We start from the raw sequence: 14,700 nt of genomic DNA, 5'->3' as shown, positions 1-14,700 counted from the left end.
AGTGGTGAAGGCTGCCTCGCTCGATATTTTTAAGACGCGGGTTGATAGGTTTTTGATAGGCAAGGGGATTAAGGGTTATGGGGAGAGGGCGGGAATGTGGAACTGAGCCACGACAGATCAGCCATGATCTTATTGAATGGCAGGGCAGGCTCGAAGGGCTAGATGGCCTACTCCTGCTCCTATTTCTTATGTTCTTATGTAAATGTGATGCCCATATTCAAAGAAAGGAGATAAAACAGACACAGAGGTCTACAGATGGTGCTGCAGTCTAACTTCCATCTATGTAAAATTAATACAACAAAAGTAAATCAAAGTCAACTTGGGGACTATTTATGAAGCTATTACACATCAGCCAACATGGATTCAAATGGGGAAAATTATGGTTGACCAGTTACTTGATTTATTCGAGAAACTAATAGCCCAAGTGGTCTTTATAAAGTACCACAATATGCTGCCCTTAGACTTCCAAAAGACATTTGACAACATGACACATTCAACTCTAACAGTCAAATTCAAAGCTTAAAAGGGGATTCAGCACAAATGGGGAAGAATCTGGTTTTGTCATAAGCTTAGTGGTGTTAAATGCTTGTTGCAATTTGTGAATGCTTGCAATCTCTCCCTGTTCAGTAATTGAGCATCATAGAAATATGATATTATACATATGTGAATGCAAGAATTCAAAATTCTATGCAAATCCAAGCATATGATGGTACAGTAGCATATTCTTGGCCTTTAAATCAATGACACTCTCTGCTTAGTTTTATAACAGCTTACATTTGCATTTGGTTTTATTGCTTCATTTGGTGACATCTAATATGCTGTTTACTGAAGTAAGTTCATACTAAGTATGTGTGACATTTGCAGCAATCTGTCATCAATCTCTCTGTTAATTTAACATCAAACTTTTTACTGGTATTTTCCTCAATCTTTCAGGAGCTGCTCTATGTTGGAAGAACTTGTAGATCACCTTTCAAAGCACTGTTGTCATGTTTGTATGGCTTTACATCATTCTTTCTGGATCCATTACTACAGCACTATGTTATGCCTACAGTTCCCAAGTTATTAAAACTACATCAGCAATGGCATGTTAAGTGATTGAAAACTGCAATGAGAACAAGTAACAAACTTTTCATTTTTGGTACAAAAGGGATTTGTATTGCTGGGATTAAAATTGGCATCTGTGGAAAAACAAGGTTAATGGTGGCCTGGCCTGGGATACCGAATATTACATAAAAATTATACAAGTTTTATTTACACTGTCCTGGGAATTGGAATGCTCTGAAATTTAACTCAATGTTCTGTTTCTATTAAATTTACAGTCCCCCACAGCAATAATCAATAAAATTAACAGTAATGACAGCAACGTAGTCAGGAATTGGAGTGGAATGCTTCAAGGTTTCCATTATTTAAAAATCTTTTGACTGGCACACGAAAAATATTTTTTGGGTGGGGGGGGAATTGTTGTTGGGGGGCGGGGGGGGCGCAGGGGAATGGAAGAGGAAGAGACATATTGCATTTTTACGTTTCTTTCACTTTTTCTAAAATAAATGACATTGTGGGAAATTGCAACCACAGTGAGTTTACACCACTCCAATTACTTCCACTGCTTTTCCTGTCATAGTCTTTTTGCATTACATCATTATTTCAATTACTTATTAACAAGAATTCCAACTGCTCCCTCTGACTTTCCTGCCAAACTTCCCAGTGAATCATTGGAGTCTAATCTTACCAGTCTCCTTCCATTCCCATTCCTGACCCTATGGGCTCTGCCAATAGGTGAGCCCCTACCATTTGTCTCAGCATCATTTTCCAGGATGTCCATTCACTTGCCACCAATGAGCTTACTGTGGACAAGTGCATTGATATCATGACGGTAATGTAAATTTGGCTAATGGAGCTCCCCATAGGATGCACGGCTACGTAACAACCTGGAAGTTCCTGCTCAGGCTAAATACAAGTTGGTTTGCAAGTTCCTACACATGTGCGACCAGGCAAAAGAAATCTAGAAATGGTGGACAATTGGTTTAGCCATTCACTGATACATACAGCACTTTTGGGTCTTACTCTTGTCTGCCAAAACCGGTCACTCTTCCAGGATCATCCTTGAATGGAAAGACTGCCCACAGTATATTTTCTCGACTGCAACCTACCTTCTTCAATCCCTATCCCTTATTGCCCCCACCCTTATCTCAAACAACAGGAGTAACGAGCTCATGAAATTCTTTGTCACTAGGATTAGGATCACCCTGCCCAACACCTCCTTCCCTTCCCCAATCCTACCAGGTCAAAATTCCTGTAAAGTTCACCCTACCATAGCCCTGAATTCATGTTGTTTTCTGCTTCTCCCCTTCGCCCCTCATGACTTCTTCCAAGCTCAGCTTGTCCACAAAAAACAACTCCTACTCACTCAATCCAACTCCCTTTAAAATACAGTGAAAATTAATTGTTATTGTGCATTGAACCTTGGAGATTTTAGAAGATTTACCTTTCCTTGCCTTTTTTTGTCTCCATTTTTTCATTCCCTTCATCTCTCTTTCAGTACTTGCTTTGAAATTCAATTACCCACTCTAATTTATACATATTTTTCAGTCTTTGCACAATGAATTTTACAATCCTTCAAGGTGTTTGCTTGAGGAGATATACGGTTGCTTGCCCGCCCTGTTCACCCAGGCCAACAGATGCCCCATTCTCTCATTACAAGCCAGTTGTTAACTGATAATGTTGCAAAAAAATTAAAAGCCTGAACATGCAAGGGCAAGTCTAACCTGCTAACATTTAACCAGATGTCCTTCTGCAGCAAAATTTGGTTCATATATCCTTCAATTTAATGTTTTGGAAACAAAAAGGCACTCGCCATCTGCAACATTTTAATGGTCATTGCAATAATGTACAACTTGCATTTACATAGTACTTTAAAAAAGAAAATTGTCCCTAGGTATTTCAGACAAAAAGTATGAGACAACAACAGAACAAATATCAGGGATGAAAATAGAAAATAGAAGCAGGAGTAGGCCATTTGGCCCTGTGGGCCTGCTTCACCATTCATTTTGATCATGGCTGACCATCAAAATCAATATCCTGATACGGAAGTAACCAAAGCTTGGTCAAAGAGATTGCCTTGAAAGAGAGTCTTAAAGTTAGAAGTGGATGCTACAGAGGTGTAGGAAAGCATTTTCAAAAGCATAAGGCCCAGACAACGTAAGTAATGATGACGGGCAGTAGAGTGACAGGGGGCAGGGATCAACAGAATGCCAGAGTCTTGAGGAAGGTAGTGTTCTCAGGTGATTGGTGTGTAATGGGAGAAGGTGGGATAGGCTGATGGGAGTAATACAGGTTCACAGAGGTAGGGAGGTAAATTAAACAAATAACAGACATGAACAATACTCCCTGATACAATCTGAAAATAGGAATGTGTCCCTTCAATTGACCACTTAAAGCATTGATGTTAAACTATTAATCACATGATAACATGGCTTTGGAACTGTTTATCATTCATTCCCACCAAAACAGTTCTGCACCTGGATTACACTTCACTTAAGAACAATAACTGTCCCAGTTCGCCCTCTCTAAACTTTATAGCAAAGTTTTCTGAAAGCTAGGATATTACTAAAACATGTCTAGCAAAAGGTCCCTCAATTTAAACTGTAACATATGTTTTCCCTATATGCTGAAAATATATTAGTTTTTATCAATCCCAAAGATGGAATGTTCTACAGTAAATAGTGAAAGGCTCTTTCCACAGGCCAGTTGAGAACTAGGGAAACTCATTCCCTGAACAGCGATAGACAAGTAATTTCCAGAGAACAGAAATAATGATGCATCTAATGCTGCTGGGGAAAAAATACCAGTCGGTTGAAATGCAACTCAAATTAGTATGACTGGATTTCATACCTGGAGCTGATGGGAATCGTCAGCTAGGTTATCTTCCCTTCGGCGTGCCTCCTCCAACAGCTGGGCATTTTTTTTCTTCTCCACCTGCTCTTTGTGCTTCAGGTTGGCCAATTTCTTGCTTTGTTCCTTCATCTGTCTGCAACAAAAATTTTAAAGATAAGAAATTAGATGTTAAAACATGTTCTCTCAAGTCAGTAACTCTGAGCAGGGTACTCAACTCTGAGGCATTTCGGCACAACAAATGTACACCCTCTATTGCCAGAAAACGGAGTGGCAACAATCAAGAAGTGGACAAAATGCCAAGTTTAGGGATACGTAAATAAAGAATGAAGAATTAACTGATTCACCTGTTTAACTGTAATTTATGAGATTGTGAATAGGGACAAAAGAACACAACTAGAACTTGTTGATGTCTAGCTCCAAGATTACAAGCAACTTAAAAAAGTTAATTTCATCCTCACCATGAGTGTTTCAAGTTGGAATACATTTTCATTGAAGACAACAAAAGTTTCCAGTTCACCCTACCCCTGAATTTATTTTAGGGTTCTGAAAACCAGGGGGTACAGGCATAAAGTCACAGCAATTGTGCAACCAAAATCAGCTAGAGAAGATGCTCTTCTTGTAGGTTTACTGGGATTACAGAATGGGAAACCACAGGTGGTGGTCATTTGACTCATCATATCTGTGCCAACTCTTTGAAAAGGCTATTCCCATTACTCTGCTCTTTCCCCATAGCCTGTAAAATTTTCTTTTTCAAGAATACATCCAATTTCTGATTGAAAGTTATTATTGAATCTGCTTCCACCAGCCATTCAGGTAGTGCATTCCCGATCGTAACAACTTTGCGACCCACACCCTTACTCGCATTAAGTCCATTCTTTTATTATCCTGTGTTTTTGCTGACCTATATTGGTTTCCAGTTCTAAAATTCTCACCCTTGTGTTTGAATCCTTCCATGGCCTAGTCACTTCCTATCTCTAATCAATGTAAGAAAATTGTTATTGCTTTTTGGTTCTTCAGCCAATAATCTTAAATATGTAAATTTCTTCTGCATGCTCTCAGAGGCCTTGAGACCCTTTCTACAATGTGGTATCCAGACTAGCAATTTTTTAATTCCACTAAAAATGTGGGGTGAAATTTGTTCTCACGCATTGCTCTGCAGACTATGTCAACTTCCCAGGGGCAGGGAGAGCCACAAGTGCATTGATTATTACTGAAGAATGCCAAACAGGGAGCAGCCCACTGGAAGTGACGCTACACAAACAAACTTCCCCATAATCATGATAATGGTATTTCCTTCTTCCAACCAAGTTGAGAACTCTAGGCATCCTTTCTTTGCACTGCTCAACATAAGTTTTGACAAATCTACCTGTTGTTCCAAACTGCTTTCTAGAATTTGTAGAGTTAAGGTAACATACGAGAGGATTAAGTACAGCAATTTTTAAATTGCTCATAAACTTTGCAAAAATTATCTTTTAATACATTAAAGTATCAATTTTGTAATTTTTACCTTTATTCCTTTTTTAAAATTTCAGGAATATAATTATGCAGATCTCATTGGTTGCATGAAAAACTATGACTGTGATTCTTAACATAAAAAGCCATCAGGAGGAAGCAGAAAGCAAACAGAGATTTCTGCAAAGTGAGAATGGGCCAGTGAACTTACTCTGTTCTTTCAAACTACCAAGAGCAGTTACATGCAGATTAACAGAAGACAGGACTGAGTGCAGCTATCTCAATTAAAATATGGCATAATAAGAAACTTAATCTGTAAACAGGATTTGCTGGATGGCAATCAACAACCCCAATCATCAGCAGCATTTGGTACACCTGACCATATCAAAAGAGGGCGATTCAACCACTTGCAGGGGTGGATTTCCAAAGGGACCTCCTAACACATACATAAACGCTGAATGCAACTATAAAAGGGAAAACTGCATTCATCCTTGCCAGAATGCTGACTGATTTATCTAAACAAGTCACAAAGCTGCCAAGATATTCATTGTCTTCCCAGAGATCCGTGTAGAAGAGGGGAGGATAAGAAGAGAGTAAGAAACATTGTTCTATTCCCTTGGAATGGAAAGAACATTCCAAAGGATTACATACAACAGGCCTGGAGAGTGGTACTAAGCTTAAGAACATTACCGCAAGCTTCAAGACCCCCGAAGAGCAGCAAGGGTGAGCTTAGCTCTTAAATTCTTCACCTCTCTGCATAACATCTAACACTATTCCCCTAGCACACTCAACACTTCACTCCGATACATCCTTCTCCACCAATCACAAGGGCACACAATATTGCACAGTTTATCAACAATTATTCTTATTCATTCACATCTCCTGTTTTCTGCCTAAAAACGTTGTTTGCAGAGCAATTGTGCAGCACTTGAGCAGTAGTAATAACATTAGATAGAAGATCTGGGGGATTCCAATGTCAGGATTACAGTGCATAGACATAAACACACAAAATGTGGTGGCTAAGTTTAGTGAATCATAAGCAGACATAGCATCGTGGGAGTGATGTAGCAGCATTATTGGAAATGTGACTTAAAAATGGTGAGAATTGGGTATTTAATATAGAAGAATATAAAATATTCAGAGAAGTTAGAGATAGATGAAGTATCAGAGAAGTTTGATAAAGGGAATGCAGTACATGTTGTCTATATGGATTTTTGACAAGGGATGGCATAAAAGGTTGGTAAACAAAACTGAAATTTATGGAGTAGGAGACCCAGTGTGCAACAAACAAAAAAATTGGCTTAAGGACAGAGAGAAGCAAGTCATGATGATGGCTATTTCTCAGACTAGAGGACAGCAAACAGTGGTGTTCCCCAAGGCACAGTGCTAGCTCCATTGCTTATTTTGCTATATATAAATGACTTTGACCTTAGAATACAGATTAAAATTTAAAAATTTGCCAATGATACCAAACTTGGAGGCACGGCTAAATGAAAATACCAAACAGTACAGGTCCTAGCATATTGGACAGACAAGTGGCAAAGGGAATCAAATGCAGGGAAGTGTGAGATGATGCATTTTGGCAGAAGGGATGGGGAAAGTACAAAGCACTGCCATTTGTCCTAGCAAGCAGAAGGTCTTTTTAAAGACAACTGGAACTAAACGACAACAATAAACAGACTGCCAAACAATCCAGTCCCCTACTTTATGAAATTCATCAGTAGAATATAAATGATTGCGAATTCAGCAAACTTAACCTGATAACATATGACTAATGGACTTTAACAAAAAGTGCAAAGTGCAGTAGACCTTTCACTTCTATTCTGTAAACTGAGACATTTTGCAATGTATTGTAATTATTTGTATACTGAAATAATACTTTATTTTAATGATTGCTCATAAATGTGTCATGAATTATGATTATTTATTTTATTTGTATTGTAATCACAAATCAGCACATGCTGAATTCAATACTAATTATCTATCAATGATTCTAACTGCAGAGATCAGTGACAGCCTGCCTGCAGAAATACAACTTCATTGTACATTGCTCTTCAGACAGATCCAGGAAACTCTCACTTGGCCTATGGACTTTTTGGGTTGGCTAAGTCAATCTACAAGTGGAGCCCCTCATGGCCCTGTAGCTCACAATAATGGAGCTGTATTCAAAAGAAAATAAGAAACACAAAGTAATAAGAGGACAGAAGAAGAAGTTCTATTTTGTTCTCAAGTTTTCTTAGAAGTTCTGCTCAAAAAACATTAATCTTTGTAAATTCATAGAAAATCAGTTTTCCAGATGTTATTTTAAACAAAAGATGCACATATTTTGAGCACAAGGAAAAAAATGTCTTGTAGTACTCCAAGGATTAAATACTAAACAGCAGACAACTTTCATTTGCCTCAACATAGCTTTGATTGAAAGTGCACATGTAACTTTGTCCCTGGAACCCATCATAACTGATTCAGTTGACAGTTCACAAGGGAATCTTCCCTGGAAAGCCTCTTATTTTATCCAAAGATTTAAAAAGAAACTAAACTCAACAAAGCAATCCCTGCTACAAAGGAATGCAAAGGTAATCACCTGCAAGGATATTGACAAGCTAGACAACTGACCAGAATTAATTTAAATGTAGCATAGACGTTGGAACTGTGGATCAGAAGTTTTGTGTTTCTATTTTCTGATGTGGTGGCTTACTGGAACAGAGACAAATACATTTTTTATGATAGGTGACATTCTGAGCAAAAATCCTGCCCGCATACTTTAAGCCAGGCATAATGTGCAGACCAGTAAACCAATGCACCACGTACTTGTGTTCCGGAATATATTTTTGAAGTCTAAGCTTTGCTGTTAACATTAATGTTTTTGGAATTCATGCTAACATAATACACTACGCACAAGTCTATCTGCTCCCATGTGGATTTATTTAACAGAAATCTTAAACTCTTTACTGTCACACAATGGATTATGTAACAGCTTGGTTCAATTATGTGATTCTGTCACCATATTTTTCCTTGTGTCTTCTTCATGGCAGCTGGCATGACTAATAGACTATACTAGGAGCTTAAACTGTCAAGGGTGATGGCAGCATTTCTCTCACAAGGAAACAATAACAATGCAGGCTACCTGTAAGACAAGTATAATCCCAACAACCATTCAATCACAATAATTTGAAATCACACAGTACTAATATTTCAAATATAAATGCTACATTTTCTCTGCAAAACTTCCAAATGAATCCCAACTAATATTGCACAATGCAGATGTGCACAGCAGAATGCTTTTCTCAATTGATTATAGCAAAGCTGCTGGTGTTGGGCAGATACTTTGTAAATATACTATTATAATTTACAATGTTTGAAGGATGCTAATGTATGTGAAGAAAATTGTCATTTTCTACAGTATAGCTGTTTGCACCATGTGGGTAGAAAACTCAGTGATACAGCTAGCTCACTCCAACCTGCCACCATCACCTACAGATAGGTATGTGAACCATTGATTAACTAACACAGAAAATCATAAGAGAAGCTCTATTTCAATCTAGTTGTCTTCACTGCGCAAAATCAAAACTGTCCAAAACACAAGGATTATATAATAATCAAATGCATATTAAGTTGGTAGGCAGTCCTTTATAAAAATTCTTGCATTGTGAGAATCACAAGCAAAACCAGCATTTGTTGCCCATCCTTAACTGCTCTTGAGAAATTGATGACGGAATCAGTATGGTATGTGACGATTGTATGTGGGAGAGGGGCGGGGAGGTGGGGTGGTGTTTCCATGCATCTAGAGCTAGAGCCCTTGTCCTTCTTGGTGGTAAGGGTATAGGTTGGGAGGCACCGTCGAAAGAGATTTGGCTAGTTGCTGCAACATATCTTGTGGAAGATATATACGACTACCATGTGAACAAGTTTGAGTGTTTTAAGTTGGCGGATGCAATGTCAATCAAGTAGACTACTCTGTCCTGAATGGGGTTCATCTTTGAGTGTTGTTGGAGCTACCAGACAAATTCAATCATATACCTGACTTGTGCTTGTAGTGCATTCCTTCAAAACAGCACTCTGGGTGTTCCTACAGTAGATCAGGGAGGCAGCACACTGTCACCTTTCAAGGGAAATTAGAGATGGGTAATAAATGCTGGTCTAGACAGTGATGCCCACATTTCATGAATAAATATTAAAAAGGAATTTGGATCTCAACGGTGAAAAGTGACAGAAAGCGTTAGAATGTCATGGATGTAGCTGGGAGGGAGACTAGACAAGGGTAGAGAAAAAGGCAAGATAGGAAGCAATCAATTCAGTGGGACTGCAGCAGGCTGAAACGAAAGGTCTACAAGTGCTGTTCGAGATCTTGGAAAGAAGTTAAAAGCAGACAATTCAAATTTAGGGGACTATGGAGGGAACATTTCCAAAGGAGATGTCTGTAACAGTCCTGGAAACCATAGCTTGATGTTCAGTGGTAGGGTCAAGGTCCAGGCAAGAGGCTGGAGAGTTGATATTCAGCCTCTAAGTCAAGATCAGTACAGCAGAGGAAAACAGTACCACCACTGGCAGCAAGTTTGATAACACCGTCAGTGTTGAATCTCAAAGAGTGGAGTTCAGTAAGTTCAGAGGGAGTTAGGATAGAGTGAGTGGGGAGTTGGGGGAGGTCAGAGAAATTGAGACAGCTAACATCATGTTGGCAGCTCTAAATTAAAAACAAAATCAAGGATCACAAGAACAGCAGTTCAAGGAACATTTAAAGCATTCATGGATGGATCCAAAACACCAAGGGTAAAGGCAATTGGAAGCTAAGCCGAATTAGTCAGAGCTAGTGATATGCACTGAGGAAGGAAATGTATCTGTGAAAGTGGGTTTTGGTAGATATCAGGTCAAACACAAGAATGTAAATCTAAAGCAACAAAGGTGAACAAAGTAAAAGAGACAAACAGTAACCCTGGAGAGAAGAGCAGAACTTCAAGGTTGACATTCCTAAAGAGAACTCCCACTTCAGACTCACTTGAAAACCACTATCAAATCTCCTGAACATTCAGTGCTCCTCCAACTGTTGCATTCTGAGATCCAGATTCAGTGTTATGAGTTACAACACAAACACACACAATTTTAGTCTTCAGCAACACCAACTATCTTAAAGTTGTCCTGTTCCCCAGTTTCATTACACCCTTATTCTCATCTGATGATTTTACAAATAACTTTTTCTCTTCCTTTCACGTTAAGGATTGCAAGCTCAAACAGCTCATGGGTACTAACACCCTTCCAGATCTTTCTTCCTCTTAATTTCCCTCTGACTCCTCCCCCTTTCTAATCTCATCTTTTGCCATGTATTCACAATACCCTACAGCCTACCCAGGTTTGATAGTGGTACAATTTGTCCTTAGCAAAGGACTCAGCTTTATAGCGCCACTTTAATGAATTTTGCTCTTAGCACAACATTCAGCTCTTTGCGTCCACTTCTTGGGCCAGGTGTCTGGCACCACCACCACTCATAACACCCTTTCACTAGTGTCCAGTATTGTCCTTTCACCTGGTCCCCTCTCTCCGGTCTCTTACCCTCTCAATCTTTCAATTTGGGACACGGTGGCACAGTAGTTAGCACTGCTGCCTCACAGCACCAGAGACCAGAGTTCAATTCCAGCCTTGGATGACTTTCTGTATGGAGTTTGCACCTTTTCCCAGTGTCTGCTTGGGTTTCTTCAAGGCGCTCTAGTCTCCTCCTGCAGTCCAAAGATGTGAGGGTTATGTTGATTGGTAAATTGTCCCTTCGTATCAGGAAGATTAGCAGAGTAAATATGTGAGATTACAGGGGTCAGGCTTGGGTGGGATTGTCGTCGGTGCAGGCTCAATAGGCTGAATGGCCTCTTTCTGCATTGTAGGAATTCTATGAGTCTATGATTGAAACTGCCGACATGACATTGGCCATCTCAATTTCTTTGCTCTCCTCACTCATTCACTCCAAGTTGCCACCATTAATCTGCTGCACTCCATTCTTGGGCCCAACACTAATATTGTAACATGTAAGTACAGAATACAAATAGCAAGGTAGATAGTACACTGGCCTTCATTTCAGAGATTGGGGTATAAGAGTAAATCATATTGCAATTAGAATTGGGAGTTTGCGCATTCTCCCTGTGTCTGTGTATGTTTCGGGAGCTCAGATGTCCTCTCGCATATCAACGGTGTACAGGTTAGGCTGACTGGCCATGCTAAATTGACTCTTTGTGTCAGGGGATGTTAGTAAGATAAATAGGGGGCATCATGGGGATAGAGCTTGGGTGGGATTGTTGTTAGTGCAAGCTCAGTGGGCCAAATGGCCCCCTTCTGCACTAAGAATTCTATGATTTCTATAACTGTATAGGACTTTTATGAGATCATACCTAGAGTACTATGGACAGTTTTTTTATCTCCTTACCAAGGAGGAGGGTTTGCAATGTAGGCTCACAAGATTGGTTGTACTATGAGTAAAGGTTGAGTAGAATTGGCCCATGTTCACTGGAACTTAGAAGAAAAAGTGATGATTGCATTGAAACATACAACATTCGGTGACAGCTTCACAGCTTAGATGCTAAAAGGCTATTTCCCCTGGCTAGTGAATCGAGAGTAAGGAGTCTCACAACACCAGGTTAAAGTCCAACAGGTTTATTTGGTAGCAATAGCCACTAGCTTTCAGAGCACTCACTGCTCCTTTGTCATGTTTGACTTACCTGATGAAGTAGCAGTGTGTGCTTCAAAAGCTAGTGGCTTTTGCTACCAAATAAACTTGCTGGACTTTAACCTGGTGTTGTGCGACTTCTTACTGTGTTTACCCCAGTCCAACACTGGCATCTCCATATAGTGAGTCCAGAAGCAGTAGACATGGCCTCAGAATATAGGGTCAACCATTTAGGAATGAGGTGAGGGGAAATTTCTCCACTCAGAGGGTTGTGAATCTTCGGCACTCTCTATCGCATAGATCTGTGGATGCTCCTTTAATATATTCAAGATCAAGATTAATGGGTCTTCAGAGGGCGGTAAAGTACAAGTTCACATGTGATCTTATTAAGCAACGAATTAGGCTGGGTCAACAACATGACCCACTCCTGTTCTTCATTTTTAAATTACATATGTTCTTAATAAGGTGATACTTTGTGCATCATAAGTCCATCAATGCTTCAAAGAATTATCCATACATTTAAAGTTTCACTATTTAAAAGAAAGTCATGTTAACTTATCTCAATTTTTCAAATTCCAAGCTATATATAATTTGGCACTAATGAGATGTGCTAACAATTATATCACAGAATGGTTACAGTCCAAAAGAAAGCCACTTGACCATTATATTGCAGTAGCCCTCCGAATGAGGAACTTACCTGGTACCAATACTCCACCTTTTGCCTTTTTTAACCTGCCTCCCACCACACACTTTCGCAGTGCATTCCAAACCCTAATCACAGATAGCATAAAAAAGTTTCCTTTCAGAATCTTCAGTGTTCTGTTTACTGACACTCCTATTTACTCTATCAAAACCCCTCATAATTATAATCACTTTCTCCCATAACAGGCAGGCTATTTCAAAGTTTACCCCTTCAGTCTAAAATCTGGATTCTCTCCAAGTGCATCCACCAATAATCAGCTGGCAAACAAATATGATAATCAGGCTTCCAGGATGGTGCAGTAGTACAACTGTTAAGCAAAACTGAGTTAAAGATTTACATGTAGCAATTTTCTACATTGTGAATTTCCAATTCTGTAAAAAAAAAATCAGGAAGGGCAACAGGAGAGGCTCAGCCATGTTGCTGAAAAGAGAATGAAGAACCAGAACAAGAGTTGCATCAAGGCTATGGGTGCCCAAATCCTGACTACTGAGTGTCAAAGGAAAAGATATCAAGAGTACCATTCCTGGCCTTCTTTGTCCAGAAAAAAATTGCAACTTCATGTTGAGCTTTCAACATCCGTTAGTGACAAATGTATTGTTTCTTCATTTAGCTGGGGGATGAATTAAAACAACATAGGACTCGAGGCATAAAAATTTATTGCTGACATCAGGTCCTGCACCTGAATGGTTAGATCAGGCTGCACATATACTTGGTTTTCATAAATGCAGCCAGTGTTGCCGCTGGCTGCTTCAGGGCATACGAATATTACAGAGGGAGCCTCAAAGCAAGCATTAGATCCATTACATGCCTGGTTGATTTAGGCATGGGCTTTGGATTTTTTTTGAAGTCTACATCAATATGGAAGGCAGTGCAGAACGGACTCGTAAGAAGCATGCAATTCCTGCCCAACATTTTGGTGGCTTCAGTACCCATTTATCATCTGAAAAATGGGTGCATCACCATTGAATCTAAAGTACAAAGTTTCAGAGAACAAATCAAAACTTCCTCAAGTAAATTTTTCTTTGTTAATAAGTAACCATTTTGTAAAAGCATATTTTGTTTTCATTTCCTCCCTTTTCAGCAAATGAACATGGATAATAATTAACTCACAAGAAATACAAACAATTGAGACCATTAAGCATGAGTATTTGTATTATCCTTAAGTATTTGTTAGAGCAGCAGAAATGCAAACAAAACTTCTAAACAACATTCAACCTGACTAGCTCATAAATTACAACAAAATCTCCAATTAAAAGTTCCAAGACTTTTATATAAGCTGATAATAAAAAGATAAAGGTTATTTTAGCACAAGATGCACAGGAACAGAGATCAAAGTAGGTGGGCTCGAGGTCTACTGAAGCTAGTCTGCAGTGAGAGCAAGCATTTCAGGCAGATATATTTTCCCTTGCTCACAGAATAACGACAAACAGCAACTTTAGTTAACTACTCTGAAGAGAATGTTAGAAGTTTTCTTAATTAACTATCTTTGAGATTGTTCACTTTCAGCTTTGTGCTGACTTAACCCTATATAAACCCACCAAACAACTGCTTAATGAATGCAATAAAAGCTGCAGCTGGCATTATCAAACACAATCATTTAATCAAATAATATCTCCTATATGCATCCTTTGCATACTAGAATGCAAAATCCTCTGTAAATTAAAGCGATAGCGTATTTCCGGAAACATTTTGTGCTCCATTAAAGTAAATTCTGGGGTAAATTTTATCAAAGCAGCAGGAGTGAGGGGCCTGGGACAAGTGGCTGCTCCCCTTATTAAGGTATGAAATGCAGTGATGGCCACTCCTGGGTCTGAACCTATGGGGTGAAGGTGCATTAAATACTGTCAAAATGGGGTAAATGAGGTCTGGGGGCAGCAGGGCCAGTTAGGCAGCAACTGCAGAGGGGGTAATTTTGATGACGGCAAGCAGTTCCAATGCTGCAGGAGAGCTGCTGAGTTTCAAACTCAGCTTACTACCCAACAACACAAAACCCACTTGGAGTTAAAAC

General features: G+C 39.3%; 1 protein-coding gene across 4 annotated transcripts in view; it reads right to left on the bottom strand.

Annotated features, from left to right (window-relative positions):
- Positions 1-14,700, bottom strand: part of LOC145344087 (ELKS/Rab6-interacting/CAST family member 1-like) — a 789,164-nt gene that overhangs the window by 545,568 nt on the left and 228,896 nt on the right. For all 4 annotated transcript variants that reach the window (XM_080190908.1, XM_080190909.1, XM_080190910.1 and 1 more), the window contains one exon: positions 3,892-4,027. In XM_080190908.1, the coding sequence (XP_080047034.1) occupies positions 3,892-4,027 (136 nt within the window). The remainder of the gene's footprint in view (positions 1-3,891; positions 4,028-14,700) is intronic.

Source organism: Carcharhinus amblyrhynchos, chromosome 6 (genome assembly GCF_965287045.1).
Source record: "Carcharhinus amblyrhynchos chromosome 6, sCarAmb.v2.hapA, whole genome shotgun sequence".
Classification (NCBI taxonomy): Eukaryota; Metazoa; Chordata; class Chondrichthyes; order Carcharhiniformes; family Carcharhinidae; genus Carcharhinus; species Carcharhinus amblyrhynchos.
Note: the sequence above shows the minus strand (reverse complement) of the source record. Positions and strands in the feature narration are given on the sequence as shown.